We start from the raw sequence: 26,777 nt of genomic DNA on the forward strand, positions 1-26,777 counted from the left end.
TGGTATTTTCTATTTTAACATATAAGACAATTTCTGTAATTTTAAAAAAAGTCCTCCTGTCACTCAATGCCAGCCACATGCAAATATTTATGAAGCACAGTACTCTGCATAGAATTGATGTACACTTACTACATATATATATTTGAAAATTACTACATCAAAGAGGAAGCTATTTAGAGAAGCACATGCTGACTGTTGACTGTCTGTCAACTGTCTGTTCAATGATTAAAATACCACTTTACCAATCTTATAAAATTTAGCATAATGTCATGGATCATTAAATACAGATCTTGTTCAGATTTGATGGTTTTTGACATTTACCCTTCATGAGTTATGACTAGCTTACCTTCAATACATTGATTTGTTTATTCATCATGGTTTTCCCTGGCACTTTACTATGTTTAATATACTTGAATGACTAAGTTTTGCTATTTAACAGTTCAAAAGAAAATCCTTTATTTTATCAAAATTTCCAGAAAGGTACTATTGAAATATTGTCTTCCTGCACTCTGATTAACTGATAGTTTTCAGTATGCTGTGACCTTAACCATGAGACCTATCGTAAGTACTTTGGCAACCACAAAGTGCAAATGCATGGTTAAAATCATGAAAGGAAAGGCATTTGAACAGTGAAGACAGATAGTCTTAATTGATTCTGTAAAGGAAGATTTAAAAACACAAATCATTTAACATCTGTGATGATAAAGTGTTCTTAACACATAGAAAAAATTAATTCTGGCTTTTGAATCTCCCTTATATCACTTATTTTTCACATGATTCAGCTTTGATTATTTATTAGGGTTACTTTTGGTAAACTTCAGCAATAAAACGAGAAAGATATAAAGCAGGATAAATTTTCACTGAATGACATAATTTTGTTGATTATTATATTTGTAATAGATTCATAATAAGTGTATCAAAAATATTTGCATTTAGAGCTTGGTTTAGTATACATGTATATGCAGGCATTGGTTCAAGATTATGATTTCAAGAACCCAGTTTCATATGACATTAAAGTTAATCATATTAATAATGAAAATACACTTTTTGAAAATCAAATGATTCATATTCTTTCAAATTGATATATCCTGTACATTTGTTGAAATATCTACATGAAAGAGGATGTTTTACAAGACAAATCATCAATGATTCTGTAAAAAAATCATTAACTTCAAAATCCATAACAGTCCGAATACTACTTCATAAGTAAAAGCACAAAAATACTGAACCCCAAGGAATATTCAAAACGAAAAGTCCCTAATCAAATGGCAAAATCAAAGTGTTATGAAGAAAGTTGTGTATTAAACATCGTATTAAAGCTATCTAAACCGCTCACTTGTATGACAGTCGCATCAAATTCCATTATATTGAAACAATCTGTGAACTGTCAATTTAGCTTTTGAAAAACCGATAAATTTATCTGGGCACACAACATTCTTATGCTCATTACATTACAGTTGTATTTTTTAAAGTCCAAAGTTAAGAATTGTTAAGTTTACCTTCATGCCTTTTGTCAACGTAAATTTCTTGTCTAATCTGTTGTGATGTTGATTTTTTGAAAGTTAAAAAAAAAGCAATAAAAAGCATTTAATTAAACATTGTGTGAATGCATATGGGAAGACTTAAAACATCTGAGATAAAAGAATAACAACACACACACAAATGAAATTTGTTTAAAGTCATGCACACAAAAAATCCCCAAGTAAAGTATGTTAGTTAAAACATTGTTTTTCAAACACAACTACTCTGTTGTTATGGCTCACTATAAAGGTATTTCACTTGACTCATCAAGAATGCTGGTCGACTTGGTTGATTCAAACTAGGTCAAACAAAAGACTATGAATACATTTGTGCTTCTCTGACAAGGACAGAGCAGTATATTTCTGGAGTACGAGCGAAGACTCGGGATAATTTGTCCAAATAGGATACGTCAATTAAATGCATAATTTGAATATGGATTGATCAGAAATTCCAGGGCTTGCATTTCGTTTGCACTTATGTTGGAGATACTGAACCAAGGTTATGTAATGGTGAAATTCAAGCTTTTTGTATGATACCGAAAATAAAGTATTGCAAAGTTTTGTACACAAACGTGAATTTTGATAACATAAGTTTATTTGAGACTGTCATCAAAGTGAGAGGGTTAGCACTGTAAAACCAGGTTTAATCCACCATTTTCTACATTTGAAAATGCCTGTACCAAGTCAGGAATATGACAGTTCTTGTCCATTCGTTTTTGATGCGTTTTGTTATTTGATTTTGCCATGTTATTATGGACTTTCCGAATTGATTTTCTTTTAAGTTCAGTATTTTTGTGATTTTACTTTCCTTTGTACCTTAAAAATGTTTAAGTGTTGAATAGCTTCATTCTTTTTCTTATGGGGACCTCTTTATAAGCGCTTCTGTTCTAATATAAACGATGACTGATATGTCATTTCTGTGTAACTGTTAATGAAATGTCGCAAATATTCGAAACACTATAGTTTATCTTCTCTCGGGCATATATAGCCTACCTTAAATTGGCCCAATTTGTTTTGTAAGTTTTTAGCTTTCAATGCTGCTTGACTTTGTTACTTTTCTGATTTGAGTGCCCTGATGAGTATAATGTAAGCTAAATGTGCATCTTGAGTTATTCCAAACTGCAGTGGTGTGTTAAACTAGTACTTTTGTATTTGAACTAGATGTAAAAAAATATATGCATGATTGATTAACAACATTTACTCTGTAGACAAGATTAACAAGTACATCGGCATTTGAAAGTGTTCTCAAGATATCTTAAATTTAGGCATAAAAATGCATGAAACATAGGAGGTTATACAATAAACTGTTATTATTTTTTACCATTACAGTACAAATGATAAGCAGCATTAAGGCCAGATTCTATGGCCCCTTGTATCCACCCGACCGTTGGTGTATAATATAGCTTCACCAGCGAGATAAATAGGATGATCTGGTGTCATCAGAGTTTTCATTCCACTGTTATATTGGTTTGGAAGGAGACTGGCGTACGCTCCTTGTGCTGAATTATCATTGAACCAGGCTTGAACCATTCCCACCTCAAATTCTTTCTTCATTTCAGGATGTATTTTTGTGATTTCTCGAACTGCACTTTCAACTGCTTCAGTTTCTGATTGTGAACCAAAGATTAAAGCATCTTGTTCCCAAGTATAGCAAACCAAAAGACCTCTCCCGTTTGGTATACGTGGATCATTAGGACTGGGGTAGTGTAACTGTCCAATTGGTAAATTAGTTTTTGAGAATCCTCCTTGACCAACTTCTTTCTCCCAGAATCTGCTCTTGCACTGGAGAACCACTTTGGTTGATGGTTGATAATGGATGTTACCTATAGCTTTACGACAATCCTCTGCAAGATCTATGTCCATTTGTCGGAGTATTGTCAATGGAACTGTAATAATAACGGCATCGGCTGTGTATATCTGATCTGTCCCTGTCATGACATTACGTGCAGTTACTTCAACTTTATTTTCCGGATTCTTTTTGACGCATCGTACATTAGCACCAAATTTTATTCGTTTTGCTAAATCAGTGGTGTTTTCTATATTTGTGTGCTGAGGTTTGATAAAATTCTTGGCTATGGTATCCATACCATCGACTGGAGTATGTGGACGATCTGTCCACCATTCACCTAATTCATCTCTTAGGTATTCAACTAAACTTGTTCCAAAGGCAGGGCTGTATGTCGAAATCTAAAATATATACCCTAGCCATCAATGAAAGTAAGCTTATCAAATTATTCAATCAGATATCCCTTCCTATTAGTATTATTACTTTTGTTTATTTCATTGCAACTGAAACACAAAACTTCAGGTGCATTTTGAAAATAAACGAATTTAGTGCGCATTGCAATTTTTATAATTGTCGTGTTTTTCATAGCAAAAATCGTAAGAAACAAGTTTTATAAACAACAAGATTTTTCAAATTGAAACCATTCTGCTTTATCTTTAGATTGATTTTTTAATCACTTTAAAAATTTAAACGATTTTGATTAAACTGTGAAATACTTGTACATGTATATAAAATTTATAATGTCTTTCATTTCTACCTTGATCTGGCATTTGAAAGTTTTTTCATCCACTAACTTTTTTACTCGTTCACTAGAAATGAACCTAGAAATGTTCTTGGTTTAAAAAAAACATAAACCTGTTGAATTGTAACATTTTGTTTTGATTCATGTAGTTTAAAAAAGACGTTTCCAATCACCTGCAATCCTCTGATAGCTGCTTCTGGCCATGGTCGATAAGCAGAGCATAAGTCAGAGTTTAAATTTGTTCTGAGAAAATCATCTACAGATAACTTGCTCCACTTTTCTACCCACTCTTTCTAACCTTCTTGTGGCCCCTTTTCTTTGATAAGGGAAAACAAATCCTCTTTTACGGGTTCAATTGTACGCTTATATAAATCCACTGCAATGTAGAATGGTAATACAACAACTACTGAAATATGTTGGAGGTACAAAAGGGAGAAGGAAAATATGTTGCATGGAATCAAAGAAATAATAAATATTTGTTAAATGCAAAGTCATGAATCTATTCACTGATAAAATTTGCCTTATTACAAGATTAAATTGAAATAAGTTTTAAAAAAAACTGTAGACTAGTAACATTTAATTGAAGGCATACTAATATAAAACCTTACTTATGCCGTCAACATTTGGACGTATATCAGATTGCAGGTGAGAGTCCCATCCAGGAAAAAACTTTGTTGAGTAAAATCGATTGTTTTCATTTTATTCTGAAAAAAACACATTAAGTATGTAATTAGTTTTTTTTTTTGCCCATGAGATATATTATGAATTCAATGCGACTGTCATGCGAGTGAGAGGTTTTGCTGGCTATGAAGCCAGGTTTAATCTACTATTATCTACAAAAGAAAATGCTTGCACCATCAGTCAGGAATATGACAGTTGTTATTCATTCGTTTGATGTGTTTGAGCTTTTGATTTTGCCATTGATTTTGGACTTTTCGTTTTGAATTTTCCTGTGAGTTCAGTATTTTTAAAATTTTAATTTTATGCATAGTTTCGTGTATGTGATCTTTTTATAATGTATTTTTTAAGTTTAAGAAACGGGGAAAACCAATACAGGAAAAAATTAATGCTCCTTCACGAAAAAACAGATAACGTCTTTATGCCTAGAACGACAGAATAAACGTCGACTATATATCTATATTTAAAATATACATAATTATTTTTCACGGAAACAATTGTAGTCATCATAGATCATCTGAAGATATGATGTGATTGAACATCAGTGAAATATTTAAATGTGAGACGAGATTATTTTATTCCACAAATGACTGTCAACTGCATGACCTGTTGGTTAAATTTGAATTCGCTGACATGCTTGTACTAATTGATTGCACACATATTGTAATTAATAATAAGTAGATACTGTTACCTTTTGTTCTGATTTTACTTTCTCCATCGAGGTAAAGCCAGGTATTATCGTTGGAGTTAATGAAGGGGCGGACAGGGATGCCGAATTTCTGTATGTACCCATTCGTCAGGTAGTGATTTGGTGGGATTCTCATTGCTCCACCTGCAAATGAAATAAAAGATTCCCTGATACCTTCAACGGGTCAATCTAAATAGTTTTGCCATGCGCCCTTAACTAACAATAACCGGAACAAGAGTCAGACCACCAATTCACTCCCTCAAATTTAGAACTATGTAAAAGTAGCCCTATTCTGATACAAAATCGTGCTTTTGGTGTCATTGTTTACTTAAAAAACCAAGGAGGTTATATGAGATCATATAACCTCCTTGAAATAATAAACAATTTTGCAGATATTAAACTGTTTGTGAAAGACAACAACATTTAGACTTAAGCAACACGACGGGTGCCACATGTGGAGCAGGATCTGCTTACCCTTCCGGAGCACCTGCGATCACCCCTAGTTTTTGGTGGGGTTCGTGTTGCTTATTCTTAAGTTTTCTATGTTGTGTCATGTGTACTATTGTTTGTCTGTTTGTCTTTTTCATTTTTAGCCATGGCGTTGTCAGTTTATTTTCGATTTATGAGTTTGACTGTCCCTCTGGTATCTTTCGTCCCTCTTTTATACCATTTTAGGCCAAAAGTCGTTACTTATCTGTGAGTTTGCATTTAAAATTGATAATCAATGCGTTCCATAGCATACTAATTTAAGATTTCCAGAAAACAGGAATTATTTTTCGTAATATTTGTCTTCCGAAAGGCAATTCTTTTTTAGAAGACTTTGCATGCATATATTGGTGATTTTGAATCTGTTCAAAGTTTTGATTTTTCTACCCTATATACCACTTTGCCTCATATTCTTATTAAGAAAAAATTCACATCCCTAATTAACTGGGCATTTAAAAAGTCGGAATGCGAGTACATATGTTCAAACTCTTTTAGATCATTTTTTAGTAGCAATAAACAAAAGAACTATGTCAATTGGACATGCTTTGATACTATTTATGCACTTGAATTTTTACTTGATAACATTTTTGTTCGCTTTGGAGATTCCGTATATCGTCAAGTTATTGGAATTCCAATGGGGACTAACTGTGCACCACTTATTGCGGACCTGTTTTTGTATTGTTATGAGTTACAATTTATGACTAAAATTAGCAAAGACCCATCAAAACAACATTTGATACAAAAATTTAACAATACTTTTAGATATTTGGATGATATATTGGCTCTAAATAATGACGACTTCAGTATGTATACTAAAGAAATTTATCCTGTAGAACTTACTTTAAATAAAGCTAATGATAACAATGACCACTGCCCTTTCCTCGATCTTGATATCTATATCATAAACGGGAAGCTTAATACAAAAATTTATGATAAAAGAGATGATTTTTCATTTCCTATTGTTAATTATCCATTTTTAGATGGTGACGTTCCCTTGTCACCATCTTATGGTGTTTATATATCTCAACTTGTACGATTCGCTCGTGTATGTAACAATGTATTAGATTTTAGCGAGAGAAATTTATGTATTACTGAAAAATTATTACACCAGGGTTTTCGATATCACAAACTGGTCAAAACATTTACTAAATTTTATCACCGGTATAAGGAAATAATTCATAAATATAACTCAACATGCAGACATCTTATACGTTCAGGTATTTCACATCCAAAATTTTATGGAAATATTCTTTATAAAGCACAAAAATGTCAGTATTCTCCTCAGAAACTAACAAAACCTTTAAATAGACTTATTAAAAGGGGATATAGTTACGATACTGTTGTCAGGTCATTAAAGATTGCATATTTTGGCTTTAACATTGATTCACTGATAGGGTCTTTGCATCGGAACTAAACACATTTATTTCTAAAAAAACAGTTGTTGGCATGACACGGGTTATGTTCTTCTCATATATTTTATGATAGTATGATACTAAACCCCTAACGGGAGGGATTGTACCTGATATTCATATGATGAAGACATAATCTTTCAATCAGTTTAATTGAGGTCTGGAGCTGGCATGTCAGTTAACTGCTAGTAGTCTGTTGTTATTTATGTATTATTGTCATTTTATTTATTTTCTTTTGTTACATCTTTTGACATCAGACTCGGACTTCTCTTGAACTGAATTTTAATGTGCGTATTGTTATTCTTTTACTTTTCTACATTGGCTAGAGGTATAGGGGGAGGGTTGAGATCTCATAAACATGTTTAACCCCGCCGCAATTTAGCGCCTGTCCCAAGTCAGGAGCCTCTGGCCTTTGTTAGTCTTGTATGATTTTAAATTTTAGTTTCTTGTGTATAATTCGGAGTTTAGTATGACGTCCATTATCACTGTACTATTATGCATATTTTAGGGGCCAGCTGAAGGACACCTACGGGTGCGGGAATTCTCGCTACATTGAAGACCCATTGGTTGCCTTCGGCTGTTGTTTGCTCTATGGTCGGGTGGTTGTCGCTTTGACATATTCACCATTTCCTTTCTCAATTTTATTTACACATGTGATTAAATTGGCATGTAGGCAGGTGATACATGCAACATGAACATTGGTAATGAATCATAGTTGTCTACATCAGGAGAAAATATAAACAAATGAAAAATAGATTTTGACCAGATAAACCAATATACTTCAGACAATTCCGTGTCTTTCAATGCATCCAACCATAAATATGACAAAACATGTAGCCGACGATTATTTATTGCAAAGTATCCTATGTAAAAATATTGGGCATGTATTTACCTTCAGCATGCAGGCCATCTGAGAATCCACCACGAAGAGTCTTCGTTCTTCCACCTACTCTGTGTTGTAACTCAAGTATTTGTGTCTGAAAAATGTAATTTCACTGACAATGACAAAGTTATATATATACTTAACCCATCAACACCAACACATTGACAAGTGAATAAACTAGGAGCCTTTATTAAAAAGTCAATAAAACTTAGGACAAGGGACCTTTAATATTTACTTGAACCTATATATATATATATTGAGTTACTTAGTTAATGTCGTCGTTTGTTTTGTTATTTGTCACAAACTGTAAAGTTTATATGGCAATAAAATATGAATTGAATTGAATTATAAAAGATATAATGAAAATCAACGAAAGCAATCACATCAACGAATTACATTGTTAACCATAGTTATATCTATTATTCAGAATTCGCAAATGTAAATAATGTCATGTTTCTTAGCTGCTAACTAAAGATATCAAATCTTACACTGTGTCCAACTTTTTCCAATTCAAAAGCTGCCGAAAGCCCGGCCACACCAGCTCCAACAATCAGAACAGATTTTCCTGATAATCCTTGTTTAACTTCATTTCCTTCAAACATGTACTAGGGCCATATTTCTGGTAGGCAGATTCTAAACTGTCATTTACTATCTCCATATAAAAATCTTTGCAGTAGTCATCTTGTTGGACCGGAAGAGATCCCAAGTATGGACAACTAAATGTTGGATGTGCAGCAATTCTGCAAAATATTTTATACCGCAATAAGAAAAAATATATAAATCATACAATTTAATAGTGGAAAAAAACTGTTTTCAAATTTCGCTCCTAAACTGAGTAAAGCAAATCAGACTGTTTTATATAAATAGTCCGTTTTTATCTCGGTTTTGTTGCTTATCATTCTCCATCTTTTTTCCTTCCGTCATGGATTTGTCTGCCGATCCCGGGTTTTTTGTTTGTTATTGCCCTTTTTTTATACTTTCAAACTTGTATTTATCACAATAAAAGAATTCAGATGAAACAGTTTACATTGTGTGAGGTAAGTAACAACAGCACAATACTGTATTCCAAGTGATTTTATACAATCTGGAATGTCCATAACTAAAACAGTTCTTTAAAGAAAGAACGTCCAATTTGGTATTTCGACTTTAATTTGAGCTAGAATCCAATTTATTATTATTCAAATTAAACTAGAATAAAACTAAAAAATTAAATAAAGAATTAACTGAAACCTCACTTACCTCTTAACAGGGGATGTTGTATGACTTGAATGACGCTGTATTTGACGGCAAAATTGAAATTGTTTCAAACCACCAATTATAATTTTCTGTCGTGAAATCATTTTAGCTGTGCTGAAAGATCTGTGCTTTTGAAATTGAATAAAAAATCACTTGCAATAAAATATTTTCTAAATAATATTATTGTAACTTATGTACAAAAATGTCAAATTGTCGAGTGTACTTTTTAACTTTGTTTCTTTTTCAACTTCAACAGAATTATAGAATATATCTCATTCACCCGAATGTTTTATGCATCCTTATATGGTATATAATAGCTATCATAAGAAAAGTATTTTCTTGGAAAAATATTATACATAGATTTCTATTATATGAATACATAAACATTTGACATATAGGAAATCAAAAGACACGACTTTTTTTACAGTGTCATTAATTATATGGTTTATAATAGCTATCATAAGAAAATATTTTCTTGGAAACATATTATACGGAAATTTTAAAAATGAAGATAGACTTCTATGATATTAGTGCATAAACATATGACATTTGCGGTATCCTCTGAGCATAAGAGTTTGTAATGATACCAAGTACTAACTTTTTCTAAAAATCATGCAATTTTCCGGCTGTATATGATCACATACACCGCATGGCTAGCGCCAAATCTTACCAGTTTACTTACAGTTTCGAATGTTTTGACAAATCGTGTCTACCTTCCATTTATATACATCCCAGCTTGGGTGATCTGAGCCGGATTACCCCTACGAGATCACCCTTGCTTGGAAAACTATTACTTTACCCAATGTTTTAATCCAACATAAAAACGGATTTTTTTTCTTCAAATAAACACACTGTGGCGAGAATTCTCATCAGGTGATAATCATCTGCCATACAAGTAATGGACATTGTTGGGAAAAGAACATTCAGCAATAATTAAGTATATATGATCTTATATACACCAACCAAAAAAAATGGAAATAAAAGATAGGAATTCTGTATCCAGATTTCCTTCCCTTATGCGAGTTGTAATTGTACAGTCAAATATAAGCCACTTCAACTCATCCCTCAGTTTTTGTCTTCCTACTAGATTAATTAGATTCTATTATCAGTTGTACTGAAGCATCTACTTTACTGTGGTTTTAAGAATTTTAAATAAATGAAAATCCTTCTTATAATTGTTCTGTGCAATAAATTATTCATAATAGAACAGCTCAGATCCCATTATTATTATTTGGATTGAATATATGCTATCATTCGAAATAAAGGTTAACTTCCATAAATGTTTGTGGTTTATATTCACGTATCGTCAAAAATACGCAACCCAACATATTTTAGTACCAGAAAATATCTAAAAGGGCAACATACAATACAAATAATATGTATAAATAGAGGGAACAGTAGTATACCGCTGTTTAAAACTCATAAATCCATTGACAAAAACAAAATCGGGGTAATAAACTAAAACTGAGGGAAACGCATTAAATATAAGAGGAGAACAACGACACAACATTAAAATGTAACACACACAGAAACGGACTAAGCATTATACAAAATCCTATAAGAATAACAAATATAACATCAAATATAAATACATGGATTTGGGATAGATAAGTACCGTGACACGTCTTATAGTAATGTGAAATCACACTCAAAAATAAGAGAAAACAAACGACACAACGGAAACACAACGTTAAAATGTAACACACACAGAATAGGAAAAAATGGTGGGTTGAACCTGGTTTTGTGGCATGCCAAACCTCGCACTTTAATGGCAATGTTAAATATAACATTAAAATGACAACATAATATTACAGGACTACAATACAAATAAATAGGAGAACGTATTATGCAAAGAAACACATGAATAATAGATAACAAAAGGCATCAGGTTTAAAATTCAATACGCCAAAAACATAAAACATTTGATAAAGTCGCAATCTCGCCATAAGGTCTAGCACGAAAACTGTAATTGGTACGAATTAGTTTTGCAAAAAAAAAAGGTTTAATATCATGATTTTGAAAAAAGAATTTGTTTACCTCTCCGACATATTGTAATTATTTTTTAGACAAAAAACTCACCACCTTTGTGTTCCTGAATTACAGTTCACAATACAGGTTATCTGTGAACTTATATAATATTTGAAATATAAATACTTCCTTTTTCAAAAAACGGAGAAATTCCCAACAACTAACACGAGGTAAGCTTAGGAAATGGTTTTCCGTTTTTCTAATTAATATCAATATTTTACAAATCAGACATGTTTGACAAAAAAGATTTCAGATTAACTAACCTACATGCACCAGTCTTGAAGGTTATGAGTCAGTAGTTGCTTTTTTAGACTGAAAAACGCAAAATATAATTTTAGCCCTTCAGAAATAAAAATAAAATAAACTAGGGTTCTCCATGAAGAAGTCATTATAGTTATTCAAAGGACAGGGAACTCTAGGTGTGCGAGTTTCAATTTAAAATGTTTTCCCAAAACTTGCACTGTTAGAAATAAAACAGTTTTTGTATCTTGATTTTACATCTTGGATCATTTTTTTGTAACCGATATTCAACAGTCGGAAATCTGATCCTGAAATTTTCAGAAAATAAAACTTATAAGAGGGTTCATGAGGTAAGTGCAAATTGAAGTTAATTTCCGGATGAGAAACAATAAGTGACACGTACTATTAATATGAATTATTCACAAGTTTCTCAGTTGTAATACTTAATCTAATTAATCCCAGGGCCGTAACTACATTGAGGCAAATGAGGCAAATGCCTCATGTTAAAAATTTCCCCCAAAAAAATAAAATAAAATGAGACAAAAGATTGTCGTCATATGAAATTGTTTTCACGGAAAGTGTCTTGCAAGTTCTCTTCACTCTCTGGTGTCGCCCCTGCAAGTTTTTTGTGATCCATATTTCTATTTTACTTTGAGTTTTCAGAGTTGATAGTCTATTGTTTATACTTCTGTGTCCCGGGTTTGTTTTTTGTTCATGCATAGTCCTACTTTATGATTATAGTCTGAGTGTTGATTTTCATTTGTGTGGTTTAGCAATGTTGCATGTCCACCGATGTCCAGACATTGTGCGAGAAAATATTTTAAGAATATACGAGGCTACGATGGACACAGAATAAAACTGTTCTTTCTGCATGGAGAATTATACAAAACTGGCTTATTTTTGTAAATAAAACTAGATCACGAGCTGACATGATGGTTTAAATCAAAGTAAGGTCACCAATTTCCCGGTATCAAATCATTTGAAAAAAAAAAAAAGTATTGCCATATCATTTCATATGACCTTTTTCATTGTTGGGTTAATTGCACTAAGTCGTGTTCAGACCCTTTAACAGAAAATTAAATAAATGAATATGGAGTGCACGGGACATAATCGTACACAAAGTCAATGCATAGAAAAATGAACAATGGTCAAAGTTTTTATTCCTGTTCTTCATCTTGAAAGCTGCTGGAGGGTCTTCAACAAAAAAAGAATCATACGTTATTAAAACAAGATCAAGATGGTCCCTAGTTTCGACTTAAGCGGTACTAGTACTTAAAGTACAATACTGCACTATCACTATATTATATCTAGTCATGAAAGATATCACCAAAGTCTAAGCAAAATACAAGACAAGAACAGACAGATCCGGTATTAATGATTATGAGAATTACGATTTTTGTTTTATCCTACATATCGGTCTTTTAATATTGTCTCTAAAACCTATCAGTCTTAAATTACAATGAATCTATGTTTAACAGTTTTTGATTTGAGACTAGAATATTGTCGAAAATATAGCTAAACATTAATTGCGTTAGTCGTTTTAATGTAAGAAAGAGTCCGGGAAACGCTCAGAATGCACGATTTTGCGTTTATTATCTCAGAGCTTCTGGGGGACATTAAATAAGAGACCCTCGCCAAAAATTTTTGAATATATTTTGCCTCACTATTTAAAGAGGCTAGTTACGGCCCTGAATCCTTTAGCCGTCACACAACATTCATATGATCATTACATGACAGTTGTTTTTTTTAAGCCCAAAGTTAAGAATTGTTAAGTATACCTTCATGCTTTTTGTCAACGTAAAATTATTGTCTAATCTGTTGTGACGGTGATTTTTTGAAAGTTAAAAATCCCAATAAAAAACATTTAGTTAAACATTGTGTAGATGCATATGGGAAGACTAAAAATATCTGAGATAAAAGATTAATAACACGCACACAAATAAAATTCGTTTTAGGTAATGCACACAAAAGATCCCCAAGTAAAGTATTTAGTTGAAACATTGTTTTTCAAACACAACTACTCTGTTGTTGGCTCATTAGGAAGGTATTTCACTTGACTCACCTATGAATGCTGGTAGACTTTGTTGATTCAAACTAGGTCAAATTAAAGACTATGAATACATTTGTTGCTTCTCTGACAAGAACAGAGCAAAATATTTCATTCTGGAGTAAAAGCGAAGACTCCGAATAATCTGTCTAAATATAATATGTTAATTAAATGCATAATTTGAATATGGATTGATCAGAAATGCCAGGGCTTACATTTCTTTTCACGATTCTTTCCATTGAAAGACCACATTTGCACTTATGAGGGAGATACTGAACCAAGGGTTTGTAATGGTGAAATTGAAGCTATCTTTTTGTATGATACCGAAAATAAAGTATTACAAAATTTTGTACACAAACGTGAATTTTGATAACATAAGTTTATTTGAGACTGTCATCAAAGTGAGAGGGTTAGCACTGTAAAACCAGGTTTATTCCACCATTTTCTACATTTGAAAATGCCTGTACCAAGTCAGGAATATGACAGTTCTTGTCCATTCGTTTTTGATGCGTTTTGTTATTTGATTTTGCCATGTGATTATGGACTTTCCGAATTGATTTTCTTTTAAGTTCAGTATTTTTGTGATTTTACTTTCCTTTGTACCTTAAAAATGTTCAAGTGTTGAATAGCTTCATTCTTTTTCTTATGGGGACCTCTTTATAAGCGCTTCTGTTCTAATATAAACTATGACTGATATGTCATTTCTGTTTAACTGTTAATGAAATGTCACAAATATTCGAAACACTATAGCTTATCTTCTCTCGGGCATATATAGCCTACCTTAAATTGGCCCAATTTGTTGTGTAAGTTTTCGCTTTCAATGCTGCTTGACTTTGTTACTTTTCTGATCTGAGTGCCCTGATGAGTATAATGTAAGCTAAATGTGCATCTTGAGTTATTCCACACTGCAGTGGTGTGATTAACTGATACTTTTGTATTCGAACTAGATGTTAAAAAAATATACATGATTGATAAACAACATTTACTCTGTAGACAGAATTAGCAAGTACATTGGCATCTGAAAGTGTTCTCAATAAAGGCAACAGTAGTATACCGATGTTCAAACTCGTAAATCCATGGACAAAAAACAAACTACGGGGTAACAAACTAAAACTGAGGGAAACGCATAAAATATAAGAGGAGAACAACGACACAACACTACAATGTAACACACACAGAAACGGACCAAGCAACAGACAAAATCCCACGAGAATAACAAATATAACATCAAAACCAAATACATGAATTTGGGATAGACAAGTACCGTGACACGTCTTATCGCAATGTGAATTTACACTCAAAAATAAGAGAAAACAAACGACGCAACGTTAAAATGTAACACATACAGAAACGAACTATAATATAACAATGGCCATATTCCTGACTTGGTACAGGACATTTTTAAAGAAAAAATGGCGGGTTGAACCTGGTTTTGTGGCATGCCAAACCTCCCCTTTTATAGCCATGTGAAATATAACATAAAGATGACAACTCTACAACACAGGACTACAATATCAATAAATTGGAGAATACAATTGACAAAGAAACACACGAACAACAGCCAACAAAAGGCAACAAGTTGAAAATTTTAATACGCCAGAAGTGCATTTTACCCACACAAGATCTACTAGTGATGCCCAGATACAAAAGTTAGAAAGCCGAAACAAGCACAAAGTCGAACAGCATCGAGGATCAAAAGATCAAAAAAGTTGTGCCAAAAACGGCCAGGGTTTTCTGTTAATTACCAGAACATCCTTTTCATTTAGAATAATTTATACTTTTGCAAACAGTAAATTTATAAAATTAATAAACAAAAGCTGTACATGATAGAACTGAAATATAAACTAATTACAGGAAACAACTGAAATACATTAAATAACCAGACATTTGCAACACAATATGTAGACACATCCGAATATGTTTAAACCTCAACGCCAAGTGACGTCATATTTGAAATTGTAAAAAATGACAAAAAAATGATGACGTCATTTGAATTTGTAAAACAGATCATCAAAAAATAAAAAATGACGTCATTTGAATGAATAAGATAGAACTAGGACTGACCCAAGATTACATTTGAACTAAATACTGATATTGCACTTAATAACAATGCACATTTCAATATTTATTAATAGCAAACTAAGGCAGCAATTAACTATATTATAAAGCTATGTCCGGTTTGTTTTGAATCTCACTTCAAACGTAAAATATCTTAAATTTATGTATAAAAATACATGAAGCATAGGAAGTTAAGCAGTTATGATTTTTGACCATTGCAGTACAGATGATAAGCAGCATTAAGGCCAGATTCTATGGCCCCTTGTATCCACCCGTTGGTGTATGATATAGCTTCACCAGCGAGATAAATAGGATGATCTGGTGTCATCATAGTTTTCATTCCATTGTTATATTGGTTTGGAAGGAGACTGGCGTATGCTCCTTGTGCTGCATTATCATTGAACCACGCTTGAACCATTCCAACCTCAAATTCATTCTTCATTTCAGGATGTATTTTTGTGATTTCTCGAACTGCACTATCAACTGCTTCAGTTTCTGATTGTGAACCAAAGATTAAGGCATCTTGTTCCCAAGTATAGCAAACCAAAAGACCTCTCCCGTTTGGTATACGTGGATCATTAGGACTGGGGTAGTGTAACTGTCCAATTGGTAAATCAGTTTTTGAGAATCCTCCTTGACCAACTTCTTTCTCCCAGAATCTGGTCTTGCACTGGAGAACCACTTTGGTTGATGGTTGGTAATGGATGTTACCTATAGCTTTACGACAATCCTCTGCTAGATCTATGTCCATCTGTCGGAGTATTGTCAATGGAACTGTAATAATAACGGCATCGGCTGTGTATATCTGATCTGTCCCTGTCATCACATTACGTGCAGTTACTTCAACTTTATTTTCCAGATTTCTTTTGACGCTTCGTACTTTAGCACCAAATTGTATTCGTTTTGCTAAATCAGTGGTGTTTTCTATATTTGTGTGCTGAGGTTTGATAAAATTCTTGGCTATGGTATCCATACCATCGACTGGAGTATGAAGACGATCTGTCCACCATTCACCTAATTCATCTCTTAGGTATTCAACTAAACTTGTTCCAAAGGCAGGGCTGTATGTCGAAATCTAAAATATATACCCTAGCCATCAATGAAAGTAAGCTTATCAAATTATTCAATCAGATATCCCTTCCTATTAGTATTATTACTTTTGTTTATTTCATTGCAACTGAAACACAAAACTTCAGGTAAATTTTGAAAATAAACGAATTTAGTGCGCATTGCAATTTTCATAATTGTCGTGTTTTTCACAGCAAAAATCGTAAGAAACAAGTTTTTATAAACAACAAGATTTTTCAAATTGAAACCATTCTGCTTTATCTTTAGATTGATTTTTTAAATTTAAACGATTTCGATTAAACTGTGAAATACTTGTACATGTATATAAAATTTATAATGTCTTTCATTTCTACCTTGATCTGGCATTTGAAAGTTTTTTTATCCACTAACTTTTCTTTACTCGTTCACTAGAAATGAACCTAGAAATGTTCGTGGTTTACTAGAAATGAACCTAAAATGTTCTTGGTTTTAAAAAAAACATAAACCTGTTGAATTGTAACATTTTGTTTTGATTCATGTAGTTTAAAAAAAGACGTTTCCAATCACCTGCAATCCTCTGATAGCTGCTTCTGGCCATGGTCGATAAGCAGAGCATAAGTCCGAGTTTATATTTGTTCTGAGAAAATCATCTACAGATAACTTGCTCCACTTTTCTACCCACTCTTTCCAACCTTCTTGTGGTCCCTTTTCTTTGATAAGGGAAAACAAATCCTCTTTTACGGGTTCAATTGTACGCTTATATAAATCCACTGCAATGTAGAAAGGTAATACAACAACTACTAAAATATGTTGGAGGTACAAAAGGGAAAAGAAAAATATGTTGCATGGAATCAAAGAAATAATAAATATTTGTTAAATGCAAAGTCATGAATTTATTCACTGATGAAGTTTGCCTTATTACAAGATTAAATTGAAATAAGTTTTAAAAAAACTGTAGACTAGTAACATTTAATTGAAGGCATACTAATATAAAACCTTACTTATGCCGTCAACATTTGGACGTATATCAGATTGCAGGTGAGAGTCCCATCCAGGAAAAAACTTTGTTGAGTAAAATCGATTGTTTTCATTCCATTCTGAAAAAAACACATTAAGTATGTAATTAGTTTTTTTTACCCATGAGATATATTATGAATTCAATGCGACTGTCATGCAAGTGAGAGGTTTTGCTGGCTATAAAGCCAGGTTTAATCTACTATTATCTACAAAAGAAAATGCCTGCACCATCAGTCAGGAATATGACAGTTGTTATTCATTCGTTTGATGTGTTTGAGCTTTTGATTTTGCCATTGATTTTGGACTTTCGTTTTTCCTCGGAGTTCAGTATTTTTAAGATTTTAATTTTATGCATAGTTTCATGTATGTGATCTTTTTATAATGTATTAAGTTTAAGATACGGGAAAACCAATGCAGGAAAGAATTAATGCTCCTTCACGAAAAAACAGATAACGTCTTTATGCCTAGAACGACATAATAAACATAAACACTGAAACGTCGACTATATATCTATATTTAAAATATACATAACAATTATTTTTCACGGAAACAATTGTAGTTATCATAGATCATCTGAAGATATGATTTGATTGAACATCAGTGAAATATTTAAATGTGAGACGAGATTATTTTATTCCACAAAGGACTGTCAACTGCATGACCTGTTGGTTAAATTTGAATTCGCTGACATGCTTGTACTAATTGATTGCACAAATATTGTAATTAATAATAAGTAGATACTATTACCTTTTGTTCTGATTTTACTTTCTCCATCAAGGTAAAGCCAGGTATTATCGTTGGAGTTAATGAAGGGGCGGACAGGAATGCCAAATTTCTGTATGTACCCATTCGTCAGGTAGTGATTTGGTGGGATTCTCATTGCTCCACCTGAAAATGAAATAAAAGATTCCCTGATACCTTCAACGGGTCAATCTAAATAGTTTTGCCATGCGCCCTTAACTAACAATAACCGGCACAAGTGTTAGACCACCAATTCACTCCCTCAAATTTAGAACTATGTAAAAGTAGCCCTATTCTGATACAAAATCGTGCTTTTGGTGTCATTGTTTACTTAAAACAACCAAGGAGGTTATATGAGATCATATAACCTTCTTGAAATATCAAACAAATTTGCAGATATTAAACTGTTTGTGAAAGACAAAAAATATTTAGACTTGAGCAACACGACGGGTGCCACATGTGGAGCAGGATCTCCTTACCCTTCCGGAGCACCTGAGATCACCCCTAATTTTTGGTGGGGTTCATGTTGCCATGTAGTTGTCAGTTTATTTCGATTTATGAGTTTGACTGTCCCTCAGATATCTTTCATTCCTCTTTTAGACCATATTAGGCCAAAAGTCGTTACTTATCTGTGAGTTTGCATTTAAAATTGATAATCAATGCGTTCCATGGCATACTAATTCAAGATTTCCAGAAAACAGGAATTATTTTTCGTAATATTTGTCTTCCGAAAGACAATTCTGTTTTAGAAGACTTTAAACATGTGATTAAATTGGCATGTAGGCAGGTGATATATGCAACATGGACATCGGTAATGAATCATAGTTGTCTACATCAGGAGAAAATATAAACAAATGAAGACTAAATTTTGATCAGATAAAGCAATATACTGCAGACAATTCCGTGTCTTTCAATGCATCCAGCCATAAATATGACAAAACATGTAGGCGATGATTATTTATTGCATGGTATCCTATGTAAAAATATTGGGCATAGATTTACCTTCAGCATGCAGGCCATCTGAGAATCCACCACGAAGAGTCTTTGTTCTTCCACCTACTCTGTGTTGTAACTCGAGTATTTGTGTCTGAAAAATGTAATCTCACTGACAATGACAAAGTTATATATATACTTAACCCATCAACACCAACACAAGTGAATAAACTAGGAGCCTTTATTAAAAAGTCAATAGAACTGAGGAAAGGGGACCTTTAATATTTACTTTAACCTATATATATATATCAAGTTACTTAGTTATTTTCTTTTTTTTTTTTTTTTGTTAATTATCACAAACTGTAAAGTTTATGTGACAATACAATATTGAATTGAATTGAAATATAAAAGATATAATGACAATCAACGAAAGCAATCACATCAACGAATTACATTGTTAACCATAGTTATATCTAGTATTCAGAGTTCGCAAATGTAAATAATGTCATGTTTCTTAGCTGCTAACTAATGATATCTAATCTTACACTGTGTCCAACTTTTTCCAATTCAAAAGCTGCTGCAAGCCCGGCCACACCAGCTCCAACAATCAGAACAGATTTTCCTGATAATCCTTGTTTAACTTCATTTCCTTCCAAACATGTACTAGGGCCATATTTCTTGTAGGCAGATTCTAAACTGCCATTTACTATCTCCATATAAAAATCTTTGCAGTAATCATCCTGTTGGACCGGAAGTGATCCCAAGTATGGACAACTAAATGTTGGATGTGCAGCAATTCTGCAAAATATTTCATACCGCAATAAGGAAACAAGAAATAAATCATACAATTTAATTATTGAAAAACTGTTTTCAAATTTCGCTCCTAAACTGAGTATAGCAAATCAGATTGTTTTATATAAATAGTCCGTTTTTATCTCGGTTTTGTTGCTTATTATTTTCCATATTTTTAGCTCACCTGGCCCGAAGGGCCAAGTGAGCTTTTCTCATCACTTGGCGTCCGTTGTCTGTAAACTTTTACAAAAATCTTCTCCTCTGAAACTACTTGGCCAAATTTAACCAAACATGGCCAAAATCATTATTAGGGTATCTAGTTTAAAAATTGTGTCCGGTGACCCGGCCAACCAACCAAGATGGCCGCCATGGCTTAAAATAGAACATAGGGGTTAAATGCAGTTTTTGGCTTATAACTCAAAAACCAAAGCATTTAGAGCAAATCTGACATAGGGGTAAAATTGTTTATCAGGTCAAGATCTATCTGCCCTGAAATTTTCAGACGAATCGGACAACCTGTTGTTAGGTTGCTGCCACTGAATTGGTAATTTTAAGGAAATTTTGCTGTTTTTGGTTATTATCATGAATTATTGTTATAGGTAGAGATAAACTGTAAACAGCAAAAATGTTCAGCAAAATAAGACCTAAAAATAAGTCTGCATGACCGAAATGGTCAGTTGACCCCTTTAGGAGTCATTGCCCTTTATAGTCAATTTTTAACCATTTTTCATAAATCTTAGTTATCTTTTACAAAAGTCTTCTCCTCTGAAACTACTTTGCTAAATTTAACCAAGCATGGCCAAAATCATTATTAGGGTATTTAGTTTAAAAATTGTGTCCGGTGACCAGGCCAACCAACCAAGCTGGCCACCATGGCTAAAAATAGAACATTGGGGGTAAAATGCAGTTTTTAGCTTATAACTCAAAAACCCAAGCATTTAGAGCAAATCTGACAGGATCAAATTGTTTATAAGGTCAAGAGCTATCTGCCCTGAAATTTTCAGATGAATTGGACAACCAATTGTTGGGTTGCTGCCCCTGAATTAGTAATTTTAAGGAAATTTTGCATTTTTTTTTATATTATTTTGAATATTATTATAGATAGAGATAAACTGTAAATAGCAATAATGTTCAGCAAAGTCAGACCTAAAAATAAATCAACATGACCAAAATGGTCAATTGAGCCCAAAGCAGTTTTTTTTCCTTTATAGTCAATATTTAACAATTTTCATAAAATTTGTAAATTGTTACTAACATTTTCCACTGAAACTACTGGGCCAACTTCATTATTGATAGAGATAGTTGTAAGCAGCAAGAATGTTCAGTAAAGTTAGATGTACAAACACATCACCATCACCAAAACACAATTTTGTCATGAATCTATCTGCGTCCTTTGTTTAATATTCACATAGACCAAGGTGAGCGACACAGGCTCTTTAGAGCCTCTAGTTTCCTTCTGTCATAGATTTATCTGCCGATCCCGGGTTATTTGTTTGTTATTGCCCTTTTTTATACTTTCAAACTTGTATTTATCACAATAAAAGAATTCAGATGAAACAGTTTACATTGTGTGAGGTAAGTAACAACAGCACAATACTGTATTCCAAGTGATTTTATACAATCTGGAATGTCCATTAATAAAACAGTTCTTTAGAAAAAAGAACTTCCAATTTGGTATTTCGACTTTAATTTGAGCTAGAATCCAATCTATTATTATTCAAATTAAACTAGAATAAAACTAAAAAATTAAATAAAAAATATACTGAAACTTACCTCTTAACAGGGGATTTTGTATGACTTGAATGACGCTGTATTTGACGGCAAAATTGAAATTGTTTCAAACCTCCAATTATAATTTTCTGTCGTGAAATCATTTTGTAGCTGTGCTGAAAGATCTGTGCTTTTGAAATTGAATAAAAAATCACTTGCAATCAAATATTTTCTAAATACTATTATTGTAACTTATGTACTAAAATGTCAAATTGTCTATAATTGTCGAATGTACTTTTTAACTTTGTTTCTTTTTCAACTTCAACAAAATTATAGATTATATCTCACTCACCCGAATGTTTTATGTATCCTTATATGGTATATAATAGCTATCATAAGAAAATTATGTTTCTGGAAAATACGGAAATTTTAAAAACGAAGATAGACATCTATGATATGAGTGCATAAACATTTGACCTATAGAAAATCAAAAGACACGACTTTGTTTACAGTGTCATTACTTATTATCAAATATCTTCCTACACAATCATCCCACATGCACAAATTACTAGTACATAATTTATAAATTGTGTGGTAAAAGAGAAAGACAATCATGTGGGAACACAGATTGATAAAACCTGACTGAGATTTCATTTATATAAACCGAAATATATATGCGTACTTTTAACCATTATAACCCCATAGATAGCGATTTAAATCTGTTCTTTGTTTTATGTTCCTTTTAATTGGTTCCCCGACCATAATTCCACTACTAATCTGAAGATTTTGGAAATGACAAAGATCGACAAAGGAAGTTATCTATAACAATAGTTCTATTCAAACTAATTACTTGAGGTACTTGATAATTTACCGGATATTTATATCCTCTGAGCACAAGAGTTTGTAATGATACCAAGTACTAACTTTTTATAAAAATCATGTAATATTCCGGCTGTATATGATCACATACACCGCATGGCTAGCGCCATATCTTACCAGTTTACTTACAGTTTCGAATGTTTCGACAAATCGTGTCTACCTTCTATATTTATATACATCCCAGGGCCCAGTTTCACGAAGCTGTCTTAGGACTAAGACATGTCTTAGGATGGTCTTACGACATATCTTAGTCCTAAGTGGGTTTCACAAAGCGGTCCTAAATTAGGACATCTCTTAAAGTTGGCCATAAAGTTAGGACAACGCGAGATGTGTCTTATGATGGTCTTAGGATAGTTATACGTTTAATTATATAAATTACACTCATTTTTTATATTAATTTTGAAAAAATATCTTATTATTATCTAATTATCTATTCTCCTGTTAAAACATTAGGATTGCTTAGCTAAGATGATCCTAAGACAGCTTCGAGACGAGATCTGAGATATGTCCTAGGATAGTCATAAGAGAGATCCTAAACCGGCCCCTGGATACAGAATTCCTATCTTTTTTTGGTTGGTGTATATAAGATCATATATATTTAATTATTGCTGAATGTTCTTTTCCCAACAATGTCCATTACTTGTATGGCTGGGGCCGTGTCAACGAAGCTGTCCTAGGACTAAGACATATCTTAGGATGGTCTTAGGACACGTCTTAGTCCTAAGTCGGGTTAACGAAAGTCTCCTAAAATAAGATATGTCCTAAATTTGTTCCTAAAGTTAGGATATACATTTAGGTGTCTTAGGATAGTCCTAAAGGTTACATCGTCCTAAAACGTAATAAAAACAACAAATATGGCATAAACTCAATACTAAAAATACTAATACAATATTAAACTATCATTAGATAAAATTAATAAAAAAAAATATTGTTTAATGTTTGTTAAAGATTTAATTGTATTATATTAAATTATTTCGTGATGCCTTTTTTGAAGCCTAAACAATACTATCATCATTAGCAACATATTTTCAAATATGGGAAAAAGTTTACTTCTTTTTTACCTAATCCTGATTCGATACATGTAATGAAATCGATGGGACCTAATGACAAAACTAGTTTATGTACTAAAATTGCAGCACGAATATCACAAAGTTTTGTGACCATTTACTTTTGTTTTCGTATTAAATTCATTTATATCTTTTATCATATTTTTAAAATAACGTATTTATTAGTATTCCGTAAAAACTTTAACTTTTATTTTGCGTTAATTATTTTCTATATAAGAGTCATCCTCCCTCTCTTTACATATATGTTCTAAAATACAATTCAATCTATGTCATACAAATCTCTACATATATTTTCAATTAAATAAATGTGTTAGGATGGTCCTAGGACCATCGTAGTTAGGACTGTCCTAAGACAGCTTTGTTTTACATCCTAAGACATGTCTCAGACACGTCCTAAGACCATCCTAAATAATGTCATAAGACCTATCTTAGGACATGTCCTATGATACTTCCATTGACACGGCCCCAGATGATTATCATCTGATGAAAATTCTCGCCACAGTGTGTTTATTTGAAGAAAAATAAAAATCTGTTTTTATGTTGGATTAAAACATTGGGTAAAGTAATAGTTTTCCAAGCAAGGGTGATCTCGTAAGGGTGATCCGGCTCAGATCACCCAAGTAGAATAAAGGAGTTGGGGCCGGTTTCACGAAGCTATCCTAAGACATGTCATAAGACATATCTTAGGACATGTCTTATGATCCTCTTATGACTATCCTAGGACATATATCAGACCTCGTCTCGAAGCTGTCTTAGGATCATCTTAGCTAAGACATCATAAACCTGTCGCAAGTTCTTTAAATTTTCAAATAAAAATATGATCTACGGAAAAAAAATCATATAAATGTAGTATGTCTTACCATAAATTATTCTAAACGTATTGATTAATATAATGACATAATTTGCAAAATAAATATAAAAAAATAAAAGTAATTTATATATAAATTATCTTTAAACAATACATCAATATAAATATGAAATTTTCAATGCAAAATTAAGAAAAAAGAATATAAAATTATGACATTGTTTTGGTACAAGTGAGTTGAATTCAATTTTGATTTTATTGGTTATAAAAGGTTAAGAGATAAAATCGTGCATTTTTTATATCAATACATCGAATTTTCATTGTTGACAAATCCTGATAATCCGTCAATGTATATATGTTTTAAGCAGGAACAGGAGAATAGATAATTAGATAATAATAAGATATTTTTTTTTCAAAATTAATATAAAAAATGAGTGTAATTTATATAAATAAACGTATAACTATCCTAAGACCATCATATGACACCTCTCGCGTTGTCCTAACTTTATGACCAACTTTAAGAGATGTCCTAATTTAGGACCGCTTTGTGAAACCCACTTAGGACTAAGATATGTCGTAAGACCATCCTAAGACATGTCTTAGTCCTAAGACAGCTTCGTGAAACTGGGCCCAGATGTCCTTCCCTTATGTGAGTTGTAATTGTACAGGTATATATAAGCCACTTCAACTCATCCCTCAGTTTTTGTCTTCCTACTAGATTAATTAGATTCCATTATCAGTAGTACTGTATGCTCTTTTTTACTGTGGTTTTGAGAATTTTAAATAAATGAAAATCCTTCTTATAATTGTTCTGTGCAATAAATTATTCATCATAGAACAGCTCAGATCCTATTATTATTATTTGGATTGAACATATTATGCTATCATTCGAAATAAAGGTTAACTTTCATAAATGTTTGCGGTTTATATTCACGTATCGTCAAAAATACAAAACCCAACATATCTTATTACCAGAAAATATCTAGAAGGGCAACATCCAATACAAATAACATGTATAAAGTCGCAATCTCGCCATAAGGTCTAGCTGGAAAACTGTAATTGGTACGAATTAGTTTTGCCAAAAAAAAGGTTTAATATCATGATTTTGAAAAAAGAATTTGTTTACCTCTCCGACATAATTGTAATTATTCTTTAGACAAAAAACTCACCACCTTTGTGTTCCTGAATTGCAGTTCACAATACAGTTTATCTGTGAATTTATATAATATTTGAAATCTAAATACTTCCTTTTACAAAAAAACGAGGAAATTCCCAACAACTTTCACGAGGTAAGCTTAAGAAATGGTTGTTCGTTTTTCTAATTTTTGACAAAAAAGATTTGAGATTAACTAACCTACATGCACTGGTCAGTCTTGAAGGTTATGAGTCAGCAGTTACTTTCTTTAGACTGAAAAACGCAAAATATATTCTTAGCCCTTCAAAAATAAAAAATAAAATAAAGTAGGGTTCTCCATGAAGAAGTCATTATAGTTATACTAATGACAGGAAGCTCTAGGTGTGTGAGTTTCAATTTTCAATGTTTTCCCAAAACTTGCACTGTTACAAATAAAACAGTTTTTGAATCTTGATTTTACATCTTGGATCATTGTTTTGTAACCGATATTAACATGCAGTCGGAAATCTGATCCTGAAATTTTCAGAAAATAAAACTTATAAGAGGGTTCATGTCAGTGCAAATTGAAGTTAATTTCCGGATGAGAAACAATAAGTGACACGTACTATTATTATGAATTATTCACAAATTTCTCAGTTGTAATGATTAATCTAATTGATGATGCAATATTTGAAAACCCCAATTCAATAACTTGATAGAAATGAGAACGAAAATGAGGAAAGTGTCAAAGAGACAACAGTCCGCACAAAGAGCAGAACACAGCCGATGACCACCATTGATGGATGGGTCTTAAGTCTGAAATTGCCGTATTTCAACAGAGACGATTAACTACCAGAAGGAAATACAATAT

General features: G+C 32.4%; 2 protein-coding genes across 2 annotated transcripts; both read right to left on the bottom strand.

Annotated features, from left to right (window-relative positions):
• Positions 1–2,703: 2,703 nt before the first annotated feature.
• LOC139513273 (putative L-amino-acid oxidase YobN) lies at positions 2,704–26,176 on the bottom strand. Its single transcript, XM_071301617.1, has 15 exons — positions 25,962–26,176; positions 22,105–22,217; positions 20,085–20,337; positions 19,609–19,693; positions 18,613–18,753; positions 17,850–17,945; positions 17,416–17,618; positions 14,524–16,876; positions 9,432–9,556; positions 8,681–8,932; positions 8,202–8,286; positions 5,418–5,558; positions 4,657–4,752; positions 4,222–4,424; positions 2,704–3,707 (listed from the first exon to the last, which is right to left on the bottom strand). Exons 2-8 carry the CDS (start codon positions 22,203–22,205, stop codon positions 16,001–16,003), a joined length of 1,755 nt encoding a protein of 584 aa, XP_071157718.1. The 5' UTR covers positions 22,206–22,217; positions 25,962–26,176; the 3' UTR covers positions 2,704–3,707; positions 4,222–4,424; positions 4,657–4,752; positions 5,418–5,558; positions 8,202–8,286; positions 8,681–8,932; positions 9,432–9,556; positions 14,524–16,000.
• LOC139511061 (putative L-amino-acid oxidase YobN) lies at positions 2,868–8,794 on the bottom strand. The gene is made up of 5 exons (XM_071297631.1): positions 8,681–8,794; positions 8,202–8,286; positions 5,418–5,558; positions 4,396–4,424; positions 2,868–3,707 (listed from the first exon to the last, which is right to left on the bottom strand). The coding sequence occupies exons 1-5, from the start codon at positions 8,792–8,794 to the stop codon at positions 2,868–2,870; spliced, it is 1,209 nt and encodes a 402-aa protein (XP_071153732.1).
• Positions 26,177–26,777: the final 601 nt, after the last annotated feature.

Source organism: Mytilus edulis, chromosome 2 (assembly GCF_963676685.1).
Source record: "Mytilus edulis chromosome 2, xbMytEdul2.2, whole genome shotgun sequence".
Lineage (NCBI taxonomy): Eukaryota > Metazoa > Mollusca > Bivalvia > Mytilida > Mytilidae > Mytilus > Mytilus edulis.